The 24,328-nt window shown below is 32.4% G+C and overlaps 2 protein-coding genes across 2 annotated transcripts; one reads left to right on the top strand and one right to left on the bottom strand.

Annotated features, from left to right (window-relative positions):
- Window positions 1-4,638: 4,638 nt before the first annotated feature.
- On the top strand, window positions 4,639-6,056 carry LOC132547038 (uncharacterized). The gene is made up of 2 exons (XM_060210787.1): window positions 4,639-4,696; window positions 5,437-6,056. The coding sequence occupies exons 1-2, from the start codon at window positions 4,639-4,641 to the stop codon at window positions 6,054-6,056; spliced, it is 678 nt and encodes a 225-aa protein (XP_060066770.1).
- Window positions 6,057-12,488: 6,432 nt separating this feature from the next.
- On the bottom strand, window positions 12,489-23,646 carry LOC132547016 (CD151 antigen-like). Its single transcript, XM_060210749.1, has 7 exons — window positions 23,581-23,646; window positions 20,292-20,483; window positions 18,346-18,420; window positions 13,907-14,005; window positions 13,192-13,374; window positions 12,809-12,892; window positions 12,489-12,548 (listed from the first exon to the last, which is right to left on the bottom strand). The coding sequence occupies exons 1-7, from the start codon at window positions 23,644-23,646 to the stop codon at window positions 12,489-12,491; spliced, it is 759 nt and encodes a 252-aa protein (XP_060066732.1).
- Window positions 23,647-24,328: the final 682 nt, after the last annotated feature.

Here is a 24,328-nt window from a genome sequence, read left to right as displayed (position 1 = left end):
GTGAAACTGCGAATTTAAGCATGATGAGAGATCCTGCACAATCTGTCGTGTAGATATATACCCTGTGTCATAGACATTGGAGACAGCCTGGCATTACGAAATGTATAATATCAATTATATCAAAAATGAATCAGAGAATTTATTAGTAAGCACTGTCATCTTAATTATTTTCCAATTCTATGTTTAAAAATATTTTTGTCCCTTTGCAACAAGGAATTTTCCTTGTTTGTTTTAACGCTTGATATGTTCCTTTCAATAACTTAACGGTTAACTTAATGTAGTCTTGCAATGCTGTCTTTAGGGAAGTATCATTATAAAAACTTTATCTGATTTTGACGGTTTTTGGAGCCATTTTCATTGATTCTAGCATCTTTCCATTATATCAACAAAATTAGAATGACACAGCTAATAGAAATTGTTCATTGATTTTGCTGATAATTCTGATGAATATTGTTGTGTTTGTTCTCTGATTAAAATATAACAAAGGATAGAAAGAGAATCGGATACAAAAGTCCAGAATCAATAATTGTGTGCCAAATCGACGTTAAATTAATTTCTCTATTCTTGTCCAACATTAACTTGAAATTCTGCAATTTCCCTTATTGTCAAGAGCAACCGTCAGCCAGAGTTCTCAGTGACGATAACAAAATGTATCCAAGGCAAGGGTTACTGCCCCTTTCGAAACTTTAAGTCTTTCTAAGTTTTATGTCTACTTCATGTCTGTCTGTCTGTCTGTCTGTCTGTCTGTTATTTCCATGAAATTAGGATTTTTTTAAATTTCTGTTTTAGATGTAACCGGGACATTTCAGATTATTTTTGGAAAAATAATAACTGAAAGGTTCCAATGCAATGAAAAAGAAGACAGATAATATGAAAAAGAAGACAGAAAATCGACATTTTAGTTTCGTCATGTATAAACAGTCAAAATAGCAAAGCCAACTCAATTCAAATAGAATGGGAGATATTCAATTGACAAATTGTGAAGTGAGAATATTTATCGTGAACATAAGCCTTGGATTTAGAAGATATCGTCTTATGTCATGATTGTGTGTTGTTGTAAGTAGATGAAACACTGAATTAATAACTCATTACACACATGAATGTTTTAGTAGGAACATGCTCCCAAAAGTTTGAAGAAGCCTTTCACGACATTCTAATAGTGTTTAAAGACATAACGTTAAAGAATCTTATAAGAACACTATCTCCAATAGTCTGATACATTTTTAGAAATGTTAAATAAATATTTGGAAAGGTTGCAACAATTTGAGCCATCATATTGTGCCCCTAAAGTTTTATATGACCTGCCTGTGTATTGTTTTGGTGATGTAATGTTATAGTCATATGAACTTGTAATCTATATATAGATTCTGCATTATATATTTGACGAACCGAAAGATTTAGACGACACATTCACATAAAGGCTATGCGCTTACTTTTTTCCGTTTCGTTCTAACACAGACAGATTTTATTACGCACATCTTGACAGAACAGTAGCCTTATTGCATAAAATACCTATATATTTCCTACGTAAATATATTTATCATGTGTTGTATAAAAAGCATCATATCAGCCTTAACCCAAGGACAGCTGTTCCTGAGAAAGTCGTGTGTATGTTATGTCCCATAGAAATAGGATAGCGCTGTGTTAAGCAGGAGATGTTTTGTTTTACAATAGACAGGTGATTGGTGATGTGTGGACAGCTTTCCCTCACAAATCTGTCACACATTTCTCCCTGTTCGTTTATCATTACTTCGCTAACCTCTATATGCCGGTTTGCATACGTATACACAGATTAAGTAATATCACTTTCAGTTTTCACCATCATACAATGTATATGACTCTTCATACATACACAGTTCTACGCGTAACATTTGTAATTTTGGGACGCGCATTTTGATTCCAGCATTCCTTATTTTTATATTTTATGGATAAGAATAAGCAAAAGGTTGACGTATTTTTAATTTAAAAGTAACTTTGTTATATGTCCTTTTTGTATTTTGTTTTTGAGATACACATTTAAGAATTTACAATCGCAATACGACAATACCACTTCAGCTTGTATGAAAGTGTGTGAAAGTTCTATATCGTTTGGCTTTTCATTGCTTCATTTCTATTTATAGGACATTTAATTAGACCTCGTGTTTATAAACAATCATGGTCTATATTCAATATTGTGTTAATGATGATTTTGTAGTTATTTGATAAGTAATAAGTTGAAAAATAAATGTTAGCAGTCAGTGAAGAAGAATGAGCACACTTAAAAAAGTTTGGTTTGGTTTTAGTTTGGTTGAATTCAGTGTGAAAATAAAATAGCATTTATCAATCCAAACATGCCAAACAACGTATGTATGTGATGGCTACAAACTTGTTATCTGTTTTAATCATGCTCATCGACATCTTTATTTTCTAAGTTATCTCCTCTGTAACAGGAGAAGTAATACGATCTAACATAAGTGAAAAATCCAAGACCCTTTCCACTCAAAGTAAAAAATAACATGTAGATTTCATTTTGAAAACATCTAGTGAATTTCATAGTGTATATGTTAGTATAATGATATACACTTTGCCCCATAAACACTTAATTCAAAACACATATTTGCGTTCGAGACCCCTAGTTATGAAATGTCGTTTCTGTGAAAGTATGTACATTTTAAGTAAGTGTATAAATCATGTGTGTACAGTTTTCCATATTGTGTATGTAAATATTAGAGTATCCAATGAATTTTCTTTATTTAAGGTAATGTCAAGTTACAAAATATATGTTCCTCCATGTGTTAACACTATATCCAATGGTAAGATTTTCTATGCAAAACTGCAATTTAAGATAATTTAATATTTATGTTTGTCACGCTAGAACGAATGATTAAGTGTTACCTTTTAATTGAAAACTTCAAGAGATAATACAGAGAAAATAATTTAGGTGTTAACATCTGTCTTTATTTTCTGATGTTATAAGATAAAACATGTTGAGCACCTTTAGTAGAATATGATCAGGAAAAATTCCAAAGCTAATTAAGATGAAATCTGTCAAATGATTGTAAGTGAATATAGTCAATGTAAATAACTCCGTTTGCCCTTCGCCACCAGTAACATCAGTTACAAACTGAGGTCAGTATCAGTGTTGTGATTTAATTGGGGACAATCCAATTATCCAAAAAGTGGTATTTTGTATGCATACATTACCATATTGATTAGTAGTAGCTAATTAATGCTATGGATGTCATCTGTTATGAAATTTCATAATTTGTCTGTAATTAATACCAATGTAAATGCTAATAACATAATTCATAGCTGACAACATGTTACATAACAGTGCATGTTGATAAGTTTGAAGTGGAGAACGAAACCGAAACAAGCTACCAGAAATGAGGCTTTGATCGTTCTTATCTATACAAGCTGTCACTATTACCACTAGAAATTATGCCCTCCAGCTCCAAATCTGCATTTAACTTGTATTGTGTACTTTAAGTAAGGAAAAGTCAAAAGCGATATTTTTCGATCAATTATATACACTGCAATAAACATCATTATGCAACGTGCTGTAGCTTATATGGCAAAATGCAATGGCTGGGTTGGTTCATTGGAGTTCGGAAATGACAAATGTTCAGAAATACCTTCATTGGATGAAAAAATATATTATTGATAAATATAATGTAGTTCTATATCAACAGTGAATAGAATGAATGGCGAGGTGTAAGACATCGGAAACAGTTGGCCAAGGACTGTAAATTACAACTTCAAATGTTAAGTTTTTAAAACAGATGTCTTATCTTTATATGGCTGTAGAAACCACTAACTTACTGAACTGAGCCAAGTACTTTCCTCTACTCTTCTTTCTACTCTATGATCTATTCCTTTTGGTATTTAAGATACTTTTGCTTTAATCGATGATAATGGTGTGACTGTCAAAATAATTAGAAACAGGTGGAAATAAGCAATGTGTACTGGATATGTAATTTGATGATGCTAAATGATTACTTAGTCTTGACATTAAAACACTATATGGTAAACGATTGTACATTTCTGCATAAATCGTTGAAATAATTTGGCATATGAACGTTTTAAACATCATGCCAGATTCGGCTGATAGTAAACATATAGGATTTGGTTTCTGCTTCATTGACGTGTTAATTCTAATGCAGAAACCATTTTTCTGCTATTCCCTACTACAAAACAAGTCTACAAGTTAAAATATCAATTAAATGTCAATTGATATCCACATTTTACAAACACTAATTTACAAAATAATATTTAAATTAACAGAATGGGGGAAGAGTGTTTCACAGCAGACTAGCATAATGCCGGAAGTGTTACCAAACAAGAGCTGTACTAATTAATTCAAAGCTTAATTACAAAACACGATATTACTGTTTTAATTAGAAGTACTAACAGTCATTTACATGTATAACAGCATCGTTTAACTGGATAACGGAAACAAAGGCTCTAGTCAGATGTGTAGGCAACTATACACAAAAACACGTATGCGAAGCCTGAAAGCTGTACATCACTTTTATGAAGACATCTGACTGTTAATGTATTAACAAGACAGCTTCCGTCCAGCACGTCAAGCGGCCGGTTGGAGGTACGGAGCGTGCTCGAACTCTTCTACATAGTCGTTCATTTTGAATAGACACGAATATGAAGGACTTATTTTTTCTGTTGCTCGTGGTTTTTTCATTATGGACATTTATATCAGGTGGGTTTTTAAGAATATCATCATTTTAAAGCATGTTATTAAGTCTTCTTTTATAAATTAATTAGTGTTAGAGGCACAACTGCATTATGTCCTCTAGTTATCGTTTCTTGGTAGCGTTTTTAGTTATAACGTCTGTAAAAAATCTGTTGTTTATCGTTATGTTTCAGTAACTCTAATTCTTTTAAATATGAATTTGTTTATTTTTTATGTTGCTGAGCCAGAACTTATGCCAATACCACACTTCGTGTTTTGTATTATGGATATATAGCATAAAATAATTATATATTCATAAATTATTTTATAAAAATCCTTGTGATTTAATCACAAAGTGCATTTTTTTTTCATTCGCATGGACTCTTTTCTCTTGATATTGTGTACATCACAGCATTGGCCAATCAAGAGTGACGTTACAAAATGACGTCGATACGTTTTATGCTGTAAGAATGACCAATGAAAATTATTGTTTTACACATGATTAGATTAGTTTGTATTTGCATATAAAAAACGAAATAGTCACAAAAGAAAAACATAAAACTAAACCAACCAGAACATTAGAAGGCAGAAAACAAGCGATTGGGCCTGTTTATATCATTAAGAATATATTGCAATTATGAAAATGATTTTTTTATTCATGCGATATCAGAGTAACGCTGGATTTTGTATAACCATGAAAAATTAATGCTGTTTGTTTCATAGTAAATATTCCAAAACATATGTAAATGTGTTATTTATTTTAACAGCTGCAGTAATGACCAGAAAGCCTGGAAGTCCAATGCCCCCTGGAGTTCGAAAGAATTCGCCAGCTTTTCGGAATTTAAAACCAGCGGCATCATTTTCGGCTGGACCTTCGAAAAATAGGAGCTGTTACACCCCGAAATGCCGTTATAAGGAGACAAAGATAAATCCAAATGGAGGGTGTCCAATCATCAGATGTTTAAGCCAAAATCGAAACTGTCCAACTCCAAAATGTGGAGATTACCAACGGAGATCTTACAGTGGCAAAAAATTGAACAATGGTTGTCAAGAGATAACGTGTGTGAATATCGTCGCTCCCAAGCGATCCCAGAGACGGAAGGGTCCTTGTCCAGAGGTTGCATCTTGCAAAACTACATTACCTGATGGACACTGCTCGGTCCCGCGCAACATCATAGTTCGTGGTCGCAGGTGTCCAGTCTGTCCAGAAATCGTTAAATGCAGCGGGCCTTCCCAGCAGGTTAGGTGCCCCGTTCTAAGGAATTGTCCAAAAGCAAAGATTGGTCAATGCGTCATTCCCAGCAAGGATGAGAACGGCTGCAAGAAATGCCCAACTCTTACTTTTAAATGTAATCAAATTAGTCAGGTTGGAACACAGCTTGGGTAACTCATAAAACATTTTATCAAAACACTATCGCATGTCAATTATACAATCAGATAACAACAAAACCAGCTGCGAATCTCAGAACCGTTCAACTGTTAACTGGACTACCAACCGAATGCATTGCAGCGGGACTTCAATTTGTCTCGCCATTCGGAGATGAAATAATCGTACTATACTCTCGACTGATGAGGTTTTATCATTTGTACTACTCTATGGAATAAATATTAAACGTCGCGACATGAGGAACATAAATTGTATACTTACAACGCAAATTGAGGATCACACCTTTTACTGAAATACGCGATGAGTATGCTTATAACGAGATTTCAGAAACATTAATACTTAACACACACCTTCAGGAGCATATTTTGCATGTTTAGAAAATCACAATTTGAGGAAATTATGTAATGAATTTACAACGAGATGTGAGGAATATGCATACAGTTTATGTTAAAGAGAAGATGTGAGAAACATATATTTATGTTAACAACGAAATGTGAAGAACATTTTGTGCTCAAGTAGAGATTTTAGACAATAAAGTGCTTTGGTGAATAGACACGTGAGACGGTAAGACTATAAAGTGTGGCCCTGGCATTGTGTAATCGAGGCGGTATGAGAAGCTTAAGAAAAAATCCATTTTAACTCGTCAAATGTTAACTGTTTTTCAGTTTATTAATTAATGATGACTTAAAAAAGAGACACTTTATCAGAATAGAGTTGCCCGCAAGTTACAAAACTATCAGGAATATGTGCAGTTCTTCTGAGGAAAACGTATATTAACGAACCTTAAAGCATTTTATATACAACGATAAACATTCCAAGTATTGGTATACATTTTAAATGTGAAGGTATCCAGGTCGTAGATAACATGTGTAATGATGAAAACTTACCTCTATAAATGAGAAATGTAAGAAGTCATCTTCCGATAAATCGGTGAACAAAGTATTTAATTCATAATATATGAAATATTTTCAACTTATTTTCTTTCTTGACAATAAATTCATATTTCATATTTTTCTCCGATTAAATTGATATCGATATTTCGTTTCCATGGTAATCGTGGAATTCATCCCCATCCTTACAATAGAGATCAAGGTAAATATACAAAAGAGAAAAAAACTAATGAAAGGGGACTATTTCTTCCCTTGTTATAGATAAACTGTACATACATACAAAACAAGATGTAACGATAGAAAGTAATTTTTGATGCTATGAATTAGGGTGAGTAATAAGATCGATATGTTAATAGTTATGAGAAAAAAATTGTTGAGGTAGATTTAATCTTATGTATACGTAATTACTTTTTCACTTTAGATGAAGAGTGCTCTGTCGGTAGGTAGAAATTACAATACGTGTATAAGACAACATACCGAGAAAGCACTGTTTTCTACTAGAAATACTATAACAAACAGCGTGATTATGATTATATAAACCTTGAGTGTAAAACACTATAAAGTAAGGTTATAGGTTTTAATAACATGATATTCATGTTTTGTGTACATTAATTGATGGTAATAATAAAACATCCATATATCCATTCCTTAGTGTTATTTGGTATTTTCTTCAATATCGACTTGTCGAGTGTGATATGGACATGATTAATGGTTTGATTACGTATCTCACACGAAGCTTCTTCGGGGAAGTAATATGAAAATAAAGAGATGTAATATAATCTTCAGATTTTCATTGTTTTCTGAAATCCTTATGTTTGAGGTATAACGATATTTAGATATGTTTCTTTTCCTTATTATTCTAGTTCTTTTATACCAATTTTATTGAATTCTACGTCGTTCGATTGCTGTAATACAGCTTTGAATTGAAAAGAACAAAAGCATATTTAAATAATTTCATCCTATTTTAATTCATTTTCATTTATTTATAATTACTTTTACTTACAGTCGATGTAATTAGTTATTGTCTCAATCTAAAGGTAAATTATATCTGTAAAATGCTAATTAAATCTGTATCGTGAACATAAATTATCTGTCATCAAGATATTAGTGAAAACACGATTAAGTTTAATTATGTGTATGTTTCATATACAGATGTACGTATTGAAATTTTAAAACGTATGAATTATATAAATTAAAACACCTTATTATTTTCAAAGGAAATGAATATGGCATTTAGATCTTTATTTAGAAGCGTGTACATATCTTTGTCATTATTAAGAGAGTCTTCTGAAGCAACCGTATAAAGTAATCGTCCCACTTACCTCCGTTTGAATAACACGTTATGAGCGTACTGAAGGTCACTTAAGTATTCCGCCCATTAAGGGTTATAAAGTCATCCGTAAAAAAGAAAAACATGCATTCGACTAAAACAGTCCAAATAGTTTAATGATATTAGTATGCCTGGCGGTTCCGTTATTGTTCGCCTTTTCCCCCACAGAACGTGAAACGTTGATTGGCATGACACTGTAGTCAATCAAATCTGCAGACATTTACCTTTCCGGAACACTTAGTATCATTCTCCTCGTACAATGGAAGGGTTATCTGCCTTTTATTTGTCTTTTGGCCATATTTTGTTTCAGTTTTATTCGAATTTGAATTTAGATGGTGTTGACATGTCGGTATTTTGTTTGCTGGTTTTTTAACTATAGTTCTGATGAAGACTTTCAAATATAATAATTGTACTATAGACAGAGGCCAAAGTCATATGCTAACACATGTTTCATCAATTTACAGAATAAATATCCTTTTTGAGGTTTCTAGATTATGATATGTAATTATCAGCAATATTGTACAAATATACCTCATTGGTATTGATTATGTAATGTTTTTATTTGAGAGACCTGATCGCTACAGTGTACAGCACACTGTAGATATTAGAGTCTTTATGGTTCTATAAAATGGTATTTAATAGCCCCCCCCCCCCCCCCCCCCCCCAAAAAAAAAACAAAACAAAACAAAACAAAACAAAAACAAAAACAAAACAAAACAAATCATCTGGTACTGACTCATACAGTTGCTCAATTAAACCTGTATCAAATCTTCTTACCGTCAATTTTAAAACTATCAAATTAATTGTGATGCTGTTTACAGGAGAAGTGGAATTAATGATATAGAGATTTTAAAGAGCTCCAAAGAGCTTTTGACAAATCCCGAATACTTCATAAAACATTTCTTTTCTATCACAATATCTTACTCCATTCTAAATTGAAGGAGAGCCTTCGTTTTCTTTTCAAAGGTAAATGAAGGTACAAATATAGGATTTTTGATTATACTGATGCATATTTACCAATATTGCGTCCTTGAAGGATCGAAATTCTGATTGACAATATCTTAGCAAAGTTTTGTAAGATCTTCCAACAATTATTTGAATACTATTGGAACTAACCTTGCCCTCTCTTTTGGCGGACTTGATTTTGTTTTCATACGAGGTTAAATATCTTGAAGGGCTGATCAAAACTGTTTAGAACTTACAAAGTCTTTTAAGTTCCCTTATATATATACACACACACATATGTGATATCTTGTACTTAGAAAACAAGCATTTTATTGGCCATGTCTAGCAAGTAATACCCATCCGAATTGGATATGAAGGACGCGCCAGTGTTTTCTACATCAGTCGTTAATCTCCATCTATTTCTACCAAGAATTAAAACAGAGACAGCCTTTTACCGAGCTGTACGTTGTGAGTGGTAGTTTCTCTATTGCTTTTTTTCTATTGTTGAAAGCAACTTCCTTATCCAAGGTGTTTACATGACGCAGTTGATAAGTTGATTTAATTACATGGACTTGTTCTCAATATCACAATTTTTATGTCGGTTACTGGGAGACAAACTCACAATACATTGTTTCCACAGATGCAAATGAAAAAAACTGAGGATATTTACGGTTGCCATAATGATCTCATTGGGAAATATTCTATATTCTGTTGCGAAATGAAGTTGGAAATGTTTGGTGCTCGTTAGTGTACCTGTTGGTTTCGTTTTGTTAATTACCTTGTCCTCATGAGGGCACTTGGCAATCTCCTTGTGCAATTATACTTGACAATAAGGCATGTCCGTTATGAATGAGACGCTTTCAGTGGTGTTCTTTCCTCATACAAAGCTGTTTTCATATACAAAATTAATGAAACCCCAAAATGGATTTTGACTGAAAATTAACTTACTGAACCTACGCTTCATTTGTGTCTAAGCAGAAAAACGGCAGTGAATTTCAATGCAGTGCATATAATACACTGCTCCGATTGGCCAAAACTACAAATGTACATGTAATTGCAATTCAAGACAAGTCTCATCACTAGCAATGGTATAAATACATTTTTATATTGTCATTAACTTCAGCTGTTTTGTCAACTTAATGATTTTTGTAATACACTGACAAAAGTGTTATAAGATTAGATACAAATAAACATTTTAGATTTGCCATTTTAAAATACGTGACATTTAAAGCACATAAAGTGTCCTTGTTGTAATTTGGACCTTATTATCACACGCCAGGTTACCAGCTGCATACTTAAAATTCTTTTCCTCACGGAATACTTTATCATCTGAGCAGAAAATATCTTTATATCTTAATTTTAATATCTTATATGAAATGTCTTTTGTTTATTTCATAGTAAATACTTCATAAAGTATATTACGTCTACAAAAGAAAATTAATATATTTTCATAACTGTCATCGCCAAAAAGGGTTTTACTCTAAAAGGTGGGTGATCTATATGCGCCTCATATGACATAGACATACTTTCTACAACAGAGTATGACGTATCTTTGATGGATTCAATAGTTCATTTACAAAAGTATTAACCATGTTACTGGTCGGGATTTATTATATGAATAATACCTAGAGTAAAACCATTGTAATAAGGTTGGTACATGTAAAATCATGTCTAGTTGTATACAATACACAATCAGGTTTCAGGATTTTTGTCACATACAATCTGTTTTTTGTCACAAATAATATACAATCTGTTTTTGTCACATACAATACACAATCTGTTTTTGTCACATACAATACACAATCTGTTTTGTCACATGCAATATACAATCTGTTTTTGTCACATACAATATACAATCTGTTTTTGTCACATGCAATGTACACTCTGTTTATGTCACATACAATACACAATCTGTTTTTGTCATATACAATATACAATCCGTTTTTGTCACATGCAATGTACATTCTGTTTATGTCACATACAATATACAATATGTTTTTGTCACGTACAATACACAATCTGTTTTTGTCACGTACAATACACAATATGTTTTTGTCACATACAATACACAATCTATTTTTGTCACATGCAATATACAATCTGTTTTTGTCATGTACAATCTGTTTTGTCACATACAATCTTCAATTATTGTTGTCATATCCTAAGTACAATTAGAGTTTGTCACATACATTCAGTTTTATTGAAACATAAAATGTATGATCAGGATTTTTCGTCACATACATTGTACAATCTATTTTTGTTGCATAAAAATTAAAATAAGTTTTTGTCACATACAATCTGCAATCATTTTTGTCATATACAAAATATTTTTTTGTGTATTATACAATATACAATCAGTTTTTTATTTCATACAAATCTAAATAAGTCTTTTGTCACATACAATTTACAAGCAGTTTGTTTGGTCACATACAAAAGTACAAGCGGTTTATTTGGTAAAATACAATGTAAAAACGTAATCGTTTTGCCATATACATTGTACAAAACATCGTGCTTGGTCGCATACAAAGTGATCAGCTTAAGAGTGACGAACCATATATATAATGCACAATCAACTTATATTCTCCGTTATGTATATTACATGTATTTATTCCTTAGCACGGGATAATAAAAATGAAGATCAAATGTGTATGAAATACCCGATCGTCAATTAAAATAAACACACAAAATGTCATTACGTCACTAGAGTGGAATGAAAAGAGTCGTTTTTGTATTTAAATCATGGTGAAGAAAAAAATATTTTAACACATTTGAGTACAATACAGAACAATTATGATGATTTTATCAGATATTACATTAAAGTTCATATACAACTCAAAGAGTAGTAATAAATAAAAAATGCATAATTTATTCATACAAAAGAAATTTCCCAACCATAAAACATGTATCATATTTTCCCGCAAGTAGCTTACTTCCTTATGAATTATATCCAGAGAGAACAAAGTTATTCAGTCTAGGTCAGCTGTTTTACGATTACACGAGTCAAGATCCATTTTTTCTATAAACATGTTTGCCTAAACTTTCCATCCCGAAGAATGTTCGTTCTGGAACTCGCTCTTCCTTCAAAATGAAGTCAACACATATTGACCCTTTCTCCAAATGTAATTGCACAAATACGACCAAATGAACAAGATTTGAGGAAGACAAATATTTCTTATTCAACCAAATAAACAAAATTAACATGGAAGCTGTGAATGAAGTCCATCACCACACATTTAAACTGTTTCGGCCGATCATGTTAAAGGTCAGTTATTTGTATAGGTCTCTTAAGGCTTTGTACATGCAGCAGGAAAGGACGATACCTAGAAGCTGAAATAAAACAGGTAAACAGTAAGGAATATTAGGGATATTGTAATAATAGTATAATTATCTGACCATTCATTTAACCAATGGAGCATTCATTACTGCAGTGATTATAACCATAATCGTTTGCTAAAGTGTTGGACTTTTTGGCATCATAATTGCAATTAACGTTCCTTAAAACCAATTAAATCTGATTTACATTCAGCATTGCATCTACAACAATGATATGATTACTTTAAGGACTCCATTAACTGGAAATAAAATACCTGAAATGAGGAAAGTACGAATGCACCCCATCCAAATATCAAAAGCTTGGTTTTAAGCCAGTTTTGAAGCACAGTATTGCATCCCTAGATAAAAAAGATAAGATGATCATTTTTCATCATAACCACCAGCAATTGAAATGTGTTATCTGCTTCGATGTGTGATATCTCTTATACCTCTGTTAACTCTCTTAGATCTGTTACATCTGTTAAACTCTGTCAAATATCTTATATATGTTAAATAGTGTTATAGTTTATAACAAGAATGGAGCATAGTTCTCTGTTACATCGTTTCTCGGTCGCTTATGAAAACAAATTAACTTCTTTGAACAACATTGCTTGTAGCTTGTCTATGATATCCCCTTAAGAGTGTTGTGACTACTCACATTAGTATAGATACTACTTAGATCTATTGGTATGTCCACTACTGCGTTACATAGTGACTCCACACCATCACGGCAACAGGAAATCGGCAGCTCTTCACGCCCTCTACCGTCCGATAAGGTGACATCCCGGTAATACATGGCTGACCGCCAATCTGTATAACCACGATATCCACAGCAGTACAGCTACAGCAGATTTAAAAAAATAAAATTTAAATTATCATTTATTAGTAGTCATACGAACCAATTATAATTTTAAAAAAACAGAACTAGGGAAGTATGTATTCCTTTATGTGATTTTAATCCGAAAAACTACCGACAGAATCTGAAAAATTATTGATTTTGTGTGTGTGATGTTGCATTTTGATCAGTCCTATATTCATTTAACGTTTCTTTCTACATTGCCGCATTTGTGCCACTACGATCACAGAAGAAACTTTAATGACAAAATGGCCGTATGTTTTATGAACTAATTCCAAAAATATTTCCAATAGTTCCTATTACGCTATTACCTTGTATTAAATAAATATGTATAAAATTTATTTTCTTTCACCTCACCCGAAAAACTTAAAATTAAGTTACTTCAAATAAGATATCCAGAAATGTGATTAGTATGTTTAAAAATATAGCGGAAGGAATCAACTTCTGATACGATCATCTTAAGTAAAGCATATTCTTAGCAACATCAATTCATTTTTAAAAAGAATGAAATTAATACCTCTCGCTGAATTCGGTCAATAGCTGCAGTGGACTGTTCTTTATAGTGATATAAATGATAAATACTGTAGTTGAGATCACTGGAAACTTTTGTGTCGACCTGCAACAAAATATATTTATTAAACAAATTATTAAAATGTAACAAAAATATACCGTATGACAAAGGAAACATCAATAAACAGTAAAATATACCAAGTCAGTCGATATCAGTCAAGTATGGCATTCGTAGTAATACAAGATTCATGTGTAACAAATGTAAGTGATTAACGACAAGACAAGACGATATGACACATATGTCCAAAGAGGCATAACACGGCATGAAATGAGAAATATTGGAATAACATGACAGAACAGGCATGATAAAGTGATGTATAATTAAAAAAAGGACAGTGATAGCAAAACAAATCCAACAAGACAAATTACCTAATGTATTATGATGAAGTTAGAAGTCGTAATAATGTCAACAACATACACCTAACACCATTACTCAGCTAATTGTTCGGAAGATACTCAAGTGAATAACACTTTTAGACATATTAGTTATAAGGTACAGTATATATATACATGAATAAAGCTAACCATCTGTTGTGTAGTCCTTCTAGTGTTCGTCAAAGATATTAGGGACATTAAGCATTTAAACCTGTGCGCCGACAAATAAAACTTGAATGAACAGGGTGTATGACACGAAGATTTTTAAGTGACATGTCAGAGATCAGTTAAAACAAAAACAAATACCTACAATATAACAAACAACGGTAAAATAAGAACAAAATAAAACAGCACATGGATAACCGAGATGCTACGAGGAAAACCCCGGAAGCTTCTGAACAGTCAGCGTTTTCTGCTTTATCGCAATACCCAATGTGTAAAAGAATAGTTTACAATAGTTCCTTCTTTTGGCAAAGCACTTTCCAATCTAGATTTTGACATTTTTCAGTTTCGCTGACAAGTCCTTGAAGTACGAAACAGCTGTATGATGTAGTATCACTGACAAATCCTAGAAGGACGAAACATCTGCATGATGTAGTATCACTGACGAGTCAAAGAAGGACGAAACAGCTGTATGATGTAGTATCACTGACGAGTCAAAGAAGGACGAAACAGCTGTATGATGTAGTATCACTGACGAGTCAAAGAAGGACGAAACAGTCAAAGAAGGACGAAACAGCTGTATGATGTAGTTAAATTAATTGTTGGGCTCTATTATATCTAACTCTATATTTCTATTGAAAGTTGGTATTCAGTCATACGTCTTTGTACAATATTCCATTCCTTAATTCATGTTCAATAACGAGGAGCATACTTGAAACATAACCGTACAAATACATGAAACGAAAGTAAAGGTTGACACAGAAAAAAGAAAAATATTTATAAATTAAATGTGATAAATGCAAAATTATTTCATGGGAATAAGAATTAAATGATTTTATACATAGAATTAGGATAGAAATAAATGTTATGATAACAATGAATATTTTTTTTACATTTTTGAAACACATACAAATGATATCTATAACTGGTCCTTCCATTATGTATCTATATATCATACAAGATACCTAACGTCACCTTGTATTTTGTCTCATTGTAGTGTGACAGACATATTAAAATCATACATATTCATAGAAATAAAAACAAAATTAATTAACAATTTGACTGATTGGGCATTTCTCAACTTGAGACCAATTTATCATTATAATCATGCTAACCATTCTTAACCATTAGAGTATTGATAATTATTTTTAATTTCAAAATGTCAATCAAATCTCAAAGTGAGATTTTAAAAATCTTATTATGACTAATTAGTTATACACCGATGAAAGACAGCATTGTGTTGCTGTCTCATGTTTATGAATGAATTATAGCACATGTTCCAAAATAAAAACAACAGTTTGTGTAGGTATCGCTGCCGAGAACCTCTTAAACAAATCAACTGTCATGGAATATGAGTAATGAGTATTTCACAAAATAGATCGTAAAATCAAACTTTTCAAGTCAGAAAATTCCGTATGATTTAAGACAACTAGAAATCAACATCATGAATGGAAATACGAAATTGTTCATATCACTAAGGGCTGTGGGTCTAAATGGTCACATGACTACAAGAATCTATATATATATATATCTGATTATATATATCCTTACATCTAAAACGTCACAGAAGTAGTGGTAGTGGGTACAGTCGCTCTCATGAAACTGCAGCAGATATCTATAAACGATTTCTTATTATGGGGGCTGTATTGGATTATTTCAGACCGACCACTTGGTCAGGACAGTTAGAGCTGAAACACCACCAGCAGAACTTTAGCGAATGTTAAAGATGTATATTATTCAGAAAATAAAAATGCTTTTCCTTTTCCTAGCATCTCCACCCAAGTATCTCTCAATCGCACCAGTGGAACTAGAGAGTACGTTAATAATGGGTTTTGTTACGAGGTGACGGCCATGATAGCAATATTTTATTTATGAAAGATCCAAAAAGAACATCTCTAAGTCAGGACCATCTCAGGATTATTTCAGGCAAGGTTTAGAAGTGTAAAATTGGTTTTGATGAGGAAAAAATCAACAGCGCTACTAGGTCATAAGTGGTTACCACGTCGAAGTTTTGATGATGACGAAATATCACACGACTTTGTAAATATACTTTCCTTAACATCCAAATTTATTTTGAGGTCCATGCCAGCAGTCAAATAGGATCGTTTACAAGGACTCATGATTACTTTAGATGAATTAAGTTAAATCCTAGTGGATTTAAACAGTAACGCGTAATTGTCAACAATTATTAGATGTTACAAATGTAATAAAGACGATACTGTACAGGGACGCCGCAAAACAACACGATTTATAAACAGAATAGATGTTTTGAGGTAAGACATTTTTCACAGATAAGGAAGCAGTCGACAGTGTTTGATATGACGTAAATGGTGTTATTTAAAGTATAAGCATACACTATTAACAAGTTAGGAGACCAAGACCAAACCCAGCTACATCCGGGCATTTAGATAACGGTCTGAGTAATCCAGTATTGATAATGGAGCTGTTTCACACCTTATCAAAATATGTACCTCAGCTTTGATGTATGGACTTTAATGATAGACGAAACAATGTTATGGTGTAGCACATCTACAATGCTCTTAATGCCATGTTATGAGTACAGAAATAGTTGACATTAAAATGTCCACATATTTATAATCCAAACTAAAATTCAATAGAACTATGGTAAACATGAACAATGGAAAAATTTACAGGGAGATTCATGAAAATGTACGTGGAGAATAAGACTAGGTGTTCCAGAAGAGTAAGTGTCGTCTGCTTCATTCACGAAACCCGTCATGTAAATATCCATCAATCAAAAACGTAATGTCACGTTCTCCAATGAGATCAGGGTATACAACAACGGAACCAACCAGCAAACTAAAGAACACGTCCGGCTCCATATCACACAATGAAATAGAGTCATTCTCACTGAGATCACTATGATGACTCTAAAACCTTAATTTCATCAACCTTGTGTAACGAGTTTGTTCGTCAGTCGTCGTTAGAAAAAAAGACATCAAAACAAGTTGATTTCGCGAATTAGTGACATTAACCGTTCGTGCAGAATATACACTAGACAATCTTAGTTAATTGATTTATAAATTTACGTTTCTTTTCTCATTGTGCTCAAAGAAAATCCCCCTATCATACAGTTAAATTCAGTTTACTTCAAAGTTTTGCTCTATTGTGTCTAACTTCATATTTGTAGTAAATGCTTCACTTGTGTGTCTTTTTAATAATTCATACTTAACTTTGTAAGAAAAAAAATTACATGTCAGATTGTGTGAAATTGTGCACGACTTCGGTAACCATAAATTAAGCTGGAGACACTAGAGTAAACCGCTAAGTATTAAAACGGAAACTTGAAAGCAGACCGCTATTGTTTTAGGTGTTCACTGAAACAGGTCTGACAGTTCATTCAAAATGAAATATTAGTGTGGTTTTACAAATTTGTCATCTAGAACATGTATAAGTTGTCATATGCTGAGTGCATATTTTAAAGAAATAATAAGAACATCCATATACGTGAGAAATCTGAAATATTATGAATAATAACAGCTGCATCAAGCTGATAACAAAGGGCACGGAGTTTTTACTAAAACTAAATCAATTTTGCATTCTATATTTAACACGATGAAATATAAACATCGGTTTTAAAAATGAATATTTAATTTGAAATAGAATTTTTAAAAATACAGATATTGCTCTTACATGATAAGTACCTATTATCCTAGCCTGGACGATCTGACAGAATATCTCCTTCACAGAACTAGTCTACCAAACTACAAGTCACATTCGGAATTTAGGTATGCTAGTCTCTATGCAATTATATAGCCTCATTCATCACACACTATGCGTAATTGCCACTGACAAAAGATATATATGTCAATAGCGTTTCTGACTCACCTTGTCATATACATAAAAGGAAGCCAAGCACGTGTATAGTTGACATCCAAAGATCACAACAAGTGAAAAGTTATACTAAAAAAGAACAGTATATTCAATATCATAGATATCGTAGCACTATGTATCATAGTTATCCAAATAAACAATATATTTATCATGTCATAGTTACGTAATACTGTATAGTATAGTTCTCCAACTAAACAATATATTTATCATGTCATAGTTACGTAATACTGTATAGTATAGTTCTCCAACTAAACAATATATTTATCATGTCATAGATACGTAATACTGTATAGTATAGTTCTCCAACAAAACTATATATTTATCATGTCATAGTTACGTAATACTGTATAGTATAGTTCTCCAACTAAACAATATATTTATCATGTCATAGATACGTAATACTGTATAGTATAGTTCTCCAACTAAACAATATATTTATCATGTCATAGTTACGTAATACTGTATAGTATAGTTCTCCAACTAAACAATATATTTATCATGTCATAGTTACGTAATACTGTATAGTATAGTTCTCCAACTAAACAATATATTTATCATGTCATAGTTACGTAATACTGTATAGTATAGTTCTCCAACTAAACAATATATTTATCATGTCATAGTTACGTAATACTGTATAGTATAGTTCTCCAACTAAACAATATATTTATCATGTCATAGATACGTAATTCTATAAAATATATTTCTCCAACTTAACAATACATTTCTCATGCCATAGATACGTAATTCTATATAGTATAGTTCTCCATCTAAACAATATATTTATCACATGTCTAATTCTCATTATGTACCAGGTAAGAAAATGTGTTGTTTTTGCGATCCGAGGTGAGTGGTTTGACATTCCCTAACCGTGATAGTTCCCTCCATAGGAAACTAAGAAACTGTCGTGGATGTACCAAATGTTAATCTTTTGTAATTACGATCAATTGTACACGGTCTAGTCGTATAGCGCGAACTGACGTGCCCTCTGACGGGAACAAAGAATATTGTAAACAAATCCTTCCGATGGAGGAACAGAGTGTCGACACTGTAATGTAAATCTTTCTCGGGGTTATGATTTACCTAAATATGTAGCATACAATACGTTCCATCTCTCATATTCTTGTCAAACAGTGATTCTAGGATTTTTTTTTTTTTTTTTTTGCATTATTCACTGTGTCTCCGTTTGGTATGAGACCCTCGTTTCGCGTTGGAATCCATTTTTGCTGACATTTTTGGATTTGCGTATGCCCGTTATGTCAAAGTGCCTTTATATTTACATATAAATGTTTGTTGAACCGAAGAATTCCTTACAATAAGTTACAAAATATTGTGGCAAAATCAGGACATGCATAGTTCATAAGGAGTACAGAACTACAATTCCATGAAAGATATTTATAAAACTTGAATAAATTGTCCCTTTTGGATGTATATATTATCATTTTCACAGTGAAGGACTTTATATATATATAAACCAAACTCGGGTACAATTACGATGGGTAATTCAGAACTGGAACCTTCGGATCAACAATATTACTGTATAATATGCATTGTGTTAATGTATTGATATTTCGGACATTGTAATACAATTAACGAAGGAAGACAACGTTTGACTTGTCCCCTGTCCGAGCATCGAATTGCCGCACCAAAATGCCTAGTCAAGAAATTCCATCACACCACCACGACATCCCTAAAAAGGGAAATTTAGAAGCTGTACTGATAAACAGCGGGAATGTTCTCGATATGATCATTGTGGCAAAATGTCTAATTACGTGATATTAACACCTGGATCGCAATAGAACACAGAACATAGAACACACACCATGCTTGGTTACGTAATTCCTGTCTGATAAATTGGATATTTGAATTTACATACGTACACACCTGATATGGTTTTCTTATAAGTTACAATGAACGTACTGATTGAAATACATACTTACAATACAGATCAACCATTTATTTTCATTTACACCTCCCAAGCACCCACATATGCCACAAACGATGCATGCACCTCCTGTTGCAATCATGACGTACGATTGGGTATTGTATGACGTCATATCGAGGACTGGACTGTAAATATTTACCGTCAGATAAAACCAGATAGCTAATCCAAGAACAGCTGGTCCAGAAAACTGACAAAGAATAAAAATCAAACAAATCACGCATGAAAAAAGTAACAAATAGTATAGCACAATGCATAGAACTGACAGACAGAAAGCCTCTGACCTAGAGGGAAAAGGTAGAATAATTGGAAAACACAAATAAATCAATTAATGTTGTACAAAACGACAAACGGATGGATACCGTGTAAGCGTGGACCAAACACAATAAAAGTTACATAGACCAAACTGATACTATGTAAGCGTGGGCCAAACACAATAAAAGTTACATAGGCCAAACGGATACAATGTAAGCGTGGATCAAACATAATAAAAGTTACATAGGACAAATGGATACAATGTAAGCGTGGATCAAACAGACTAAAAGTTAGATAGGACAAATGGATACAATGTAAGTATGGACAAAACATAATAAAAGTTACATAGGACAAATGGATACAATGTAAGCGTGGATCAAACATAATAAAAGTTACATAGGACAAATGGATACAATGTAAGCGTGGATCAAACAGACTAAAAGTTAGATAGGACACATGGATACAATGTAAGCATGGACCAAACAAAATAAAAGTTAGATAGGACAAACGGATACATTGAAAGCATGGACCAAACACAATAAAAGTTAGATAGGACAAATGGATACAATGTAAGCATGGACCAAACACAATAAAAGTTACATAGGACAAATGGATACAATGTAAGTATGGACCAAACAAAATAAAAGTTAGATAGGACAAACGGATACATTGAAAGCATGGACCAAACAGACTAAAATTTAGATAGGACAAATGGATACAATGTAAGCATGGACCAAACACAATAAAAGTTAGATAGGACAAATGGATACAATGTAAGTATGAACCAAACACAATAAAAGTTACATAGGACAAATAGATACAATGTAAGCATGGACCAAACACAATAAAAGTTACATATGACAAATGGATACAATGTAAGTATAGGTCAAACAGAGTAAAAAGTGTACACATGATAAACAATACACTGTTACAAGGAGCAAACGGAATAAAAAGGCATATTTCTGATAATGGATAGACGGTGTAGAATATGTCAAAATGCAGAAGAATGAACAACGGAGAGAAAATTACATGGGACAAATTAATGTATACAAACGACACATGGATACATAACATAAAAGGTTTTAAAAAAGGCAAGGAACGAGTAACATTAATAAATAATACCGACAGATATTAGTCAGATATACCATTTTAAGGAAAGTAAATGACAAGGTGAAAATGTAATATTGAAATGAATTTCATTACCTGTTCCCTGCCTAAGTCATTGCAGATAACAGTTGCCAAGTATTAAGGATTAAAGCTAATTGCAGAAAACTGTGCAGAGTCATCTGACGGCAGACGTGACTATAATTATGCAGTATAGCATACGCCTTGGTTTACTTCCTGTGTTAAGTGAATGATGAAACTTTGAACAGGTGATATCAAAGGATAGCGTTTTATCTACACTTCTAATCCATCCAGATAATATATGATCACTCTCATGTCCAAAGCAGGTTTTCGTTCAATAATTTGCAGGTATCACATAAAACAAATTGACAGTTAACTACAATATATTGTTTAGAAAACAAAGGATAATTAGTTAATATGTCATAAAGATCTACATGGTACATTGTTTAATAGAGAATATATTCCCTTAACGGACGTGGAAATATACATGGTTGCCTGTCCGACGACGTGTTTTCCACATGTATTCCAGTTTCCTTCAACAGAAAGACCCTTGCAGCCTAAATCCAGGCCATCAAGGGAGGTTTACATAAGTAAATTTGTTGCATGATTGTTTAAAAATGATATGGAAAAACGAAAGATTTACAAGGAGAGCCTTGAGGAAATACCTGGAACATTATATCTGAGATGTTAATACATGTAAATGGAACTCAGAATAGAGACAATTTAGAACTTGCTTGTCATACAGCTTAGTGATAAGGCGTCCATGTTAGTTGTGCTGTAGATAAAGATTCTGAAGTGTATGTACTAATGAAAAGGTCGATATTGTGTTTTAATATACCCGCAAGACACCAGGAATGTATCTGAATAAAGGATTTGTTTCCTTTTGTTTGTTTGTTTGCTTTTGTTTTTGTTTTTGTTTTTTTTTTTTTTTTTTTTTTTTTTTTTTTTTTTTTTTTTTTTTAATATAAACTGTCCGATTAATTGTCAGTAAAATAGATGTAAGGTTTGTTCCATGAGTATTCCACAGTATTTTTGAAAATATTTTTCGATAAATTCAGCTTTGTATGAAAAATATCTATGACAAAATAAATATGAAGTCATCTAATAAGGGCTCAGATCATTCTTATGGGTATTCCGAACGTCTGATTTAAAAACATGAATTAATTCAACGAAGATGTTGTCATCCATATCACACATGTTTGTACACAATTAAGAAATCTTTCGTAAATTTGTTCATGTTTTGTCTTATATTACCGAACTTGTGTTTGAATTGTCTTACTTTGTTCATGTGTTTTGGGAAAGATCATAAGTGTATATCGTATCTTCATTTTTATAGCAGAAATGTTATCCAGAGCGAGTATTACAGACATTTCCATTAGAAATTGTTACAAATAAGGATTTTTTTTTTTTTAATTTAATTGATTATTTTTTTAGTTGCGTACATCTTTTGTTCATAGTTTGGCCAAATTTTATCGAATTCGAGTTTGGGTTAAGGTTATGTCGACAATCGGTGTTTTCTTTGTATTGTTTGGGCAAATGGAATAATTTGTAAGAAATGACAACAAAGCTAAAGAGAGAAGCGATATGAATGAAAACCTTGTGTCTTCATTCATTACTCTGTTTTAGTAAAATATTGTAGGACACATTGTAATTTAGTTTAAAATATGGTTAGCCAATAACAGTTATCTTATGTTTAATATCAGACAAAGACAAAACATGCATAAATAAAGTATTAACACGAAGCATTGATCTAATACTGAATAACATCAAACAAAGTAATGGGTTGATAAATATCAGTCAACCCAATGTGTATCCATTTAAGTGATTTTCATGGAGTAATGTAATTATTTGTTTAATTCCATGATGATTCGCTGTGATTGGTATCTTGTTTTTTCTACCTTACTTACCCAAAATATTACGTTGAATGCTATTACAGATCCCTTGACACAAGGAAATGGACAACATTCAGCCATCTTCTCCATTCAGAAAGGATTCGAGTTGATTCAAGGGTAGATCCCAATCATTAGTGTGATGACGGAGAGAACGTTCTATCGAACGAAATCACATTGTTTATTATGCAGTGTATTAATTAGAATCAAAACTTAGATCCGGAAACGTCCATTATACGGTCTTGTTTCACTTCCAGGCATATCCTGCATTAGTAATTCTGAGATAATTACCACCAAAAGGCTTACAGGTAGGTAGCATACTGTCCTGGCCATTAATCAGATATACAGGTGACCAACGATCTGCTACGTATACCGGTAAGTATAAGATGTATACAAGGGTAGGCGGTCACAATTTATCCTCAGGTTGTCACGGTACATCAGGAACGTTGTTTGTTCGTCATTTTCTTATAAACAAAATACTTTACTGATATATTAATATTGATATTTATGTTTAACAGAATATACAAACGATTGTGTTATTTTAGTTTCAAGAATAATCAGAATTAGTGTGTCACATTGTTAAGTGGTAAGATGACAGTACATTGACAGGATTAAGGTGACTTATCTTTCCTCATCCATCCTACTACAACGTCTACATCACAACGGTTTTGTCGTATTAATGGCTGATAATGCTTTGTTTGCATATTTAACACTCAGATTTATCAATATTTAATTCACTTGCACGTCTTGTTGTCGTTTCCTTATT

This window comes from Ylistrum balloti, unplaced genomic scaffold (genome assembly GCF_031769215.1).
Source record: "Ylistrum balloti isolate Yb309-2 unplaced genomic scaffold, AGI_CSIRO_Ybal_v1 Utg369928, whole genome shotgun sequence".
NCBI classification, from domain to species: Eukaryota; Metazoa; Mollusca; class Bivalvia; order Pectinida; family Pectinidae; genus Ylistrum; species Ylistrum balloti.
This window is presented reverse-complemented; position numbering and strand designations above follow the sequence as displayed.

What these genes read in the sequence shown, in the direction of transcription:
- LOC132547038 (XM_060210787.1), top strand. Translation starts at nt 4,639, where the DNA reads ATGAAGGACTTATTTTTTCTGTTGCTCGTGGTTTTTTCATTATGGACA. An exon ending in ATTATGGACATTTATATCAG is followed by an intron (nt 4,697 to 5,436) that starts GTGGGTTTTTAA and finishes TTATTTTAACAG; the next exon opens with CTGCAGTAATGACCAGAAAG.
- LOC132547016 (XM_060210749.1), bottom strand. Translation starts at nt 23,646, where the DNA reads ATGGCTGAATGTTGTCCATTTCCTTGTGTCAAGGGATCTGTAATAGCA. An exon ending in CATTCAACGTAATATTTTGG is followed by an intron (nt 20,484 to 23,580) that starts GTAAGTAAGGTA and finishes ATTCTTTGTCAG; the next exon opens with TTTTCTGGACCAGCTGTTCT. An exon ending in ATAAATGGTTGATCTGTATT is followed by an intron (nt 18,421 to 20,291) that starts GTAAGTATGTAT and finishes GTTCTTTTTTAG; the next exon opens with TATAACTTTTCACTTGTTGT.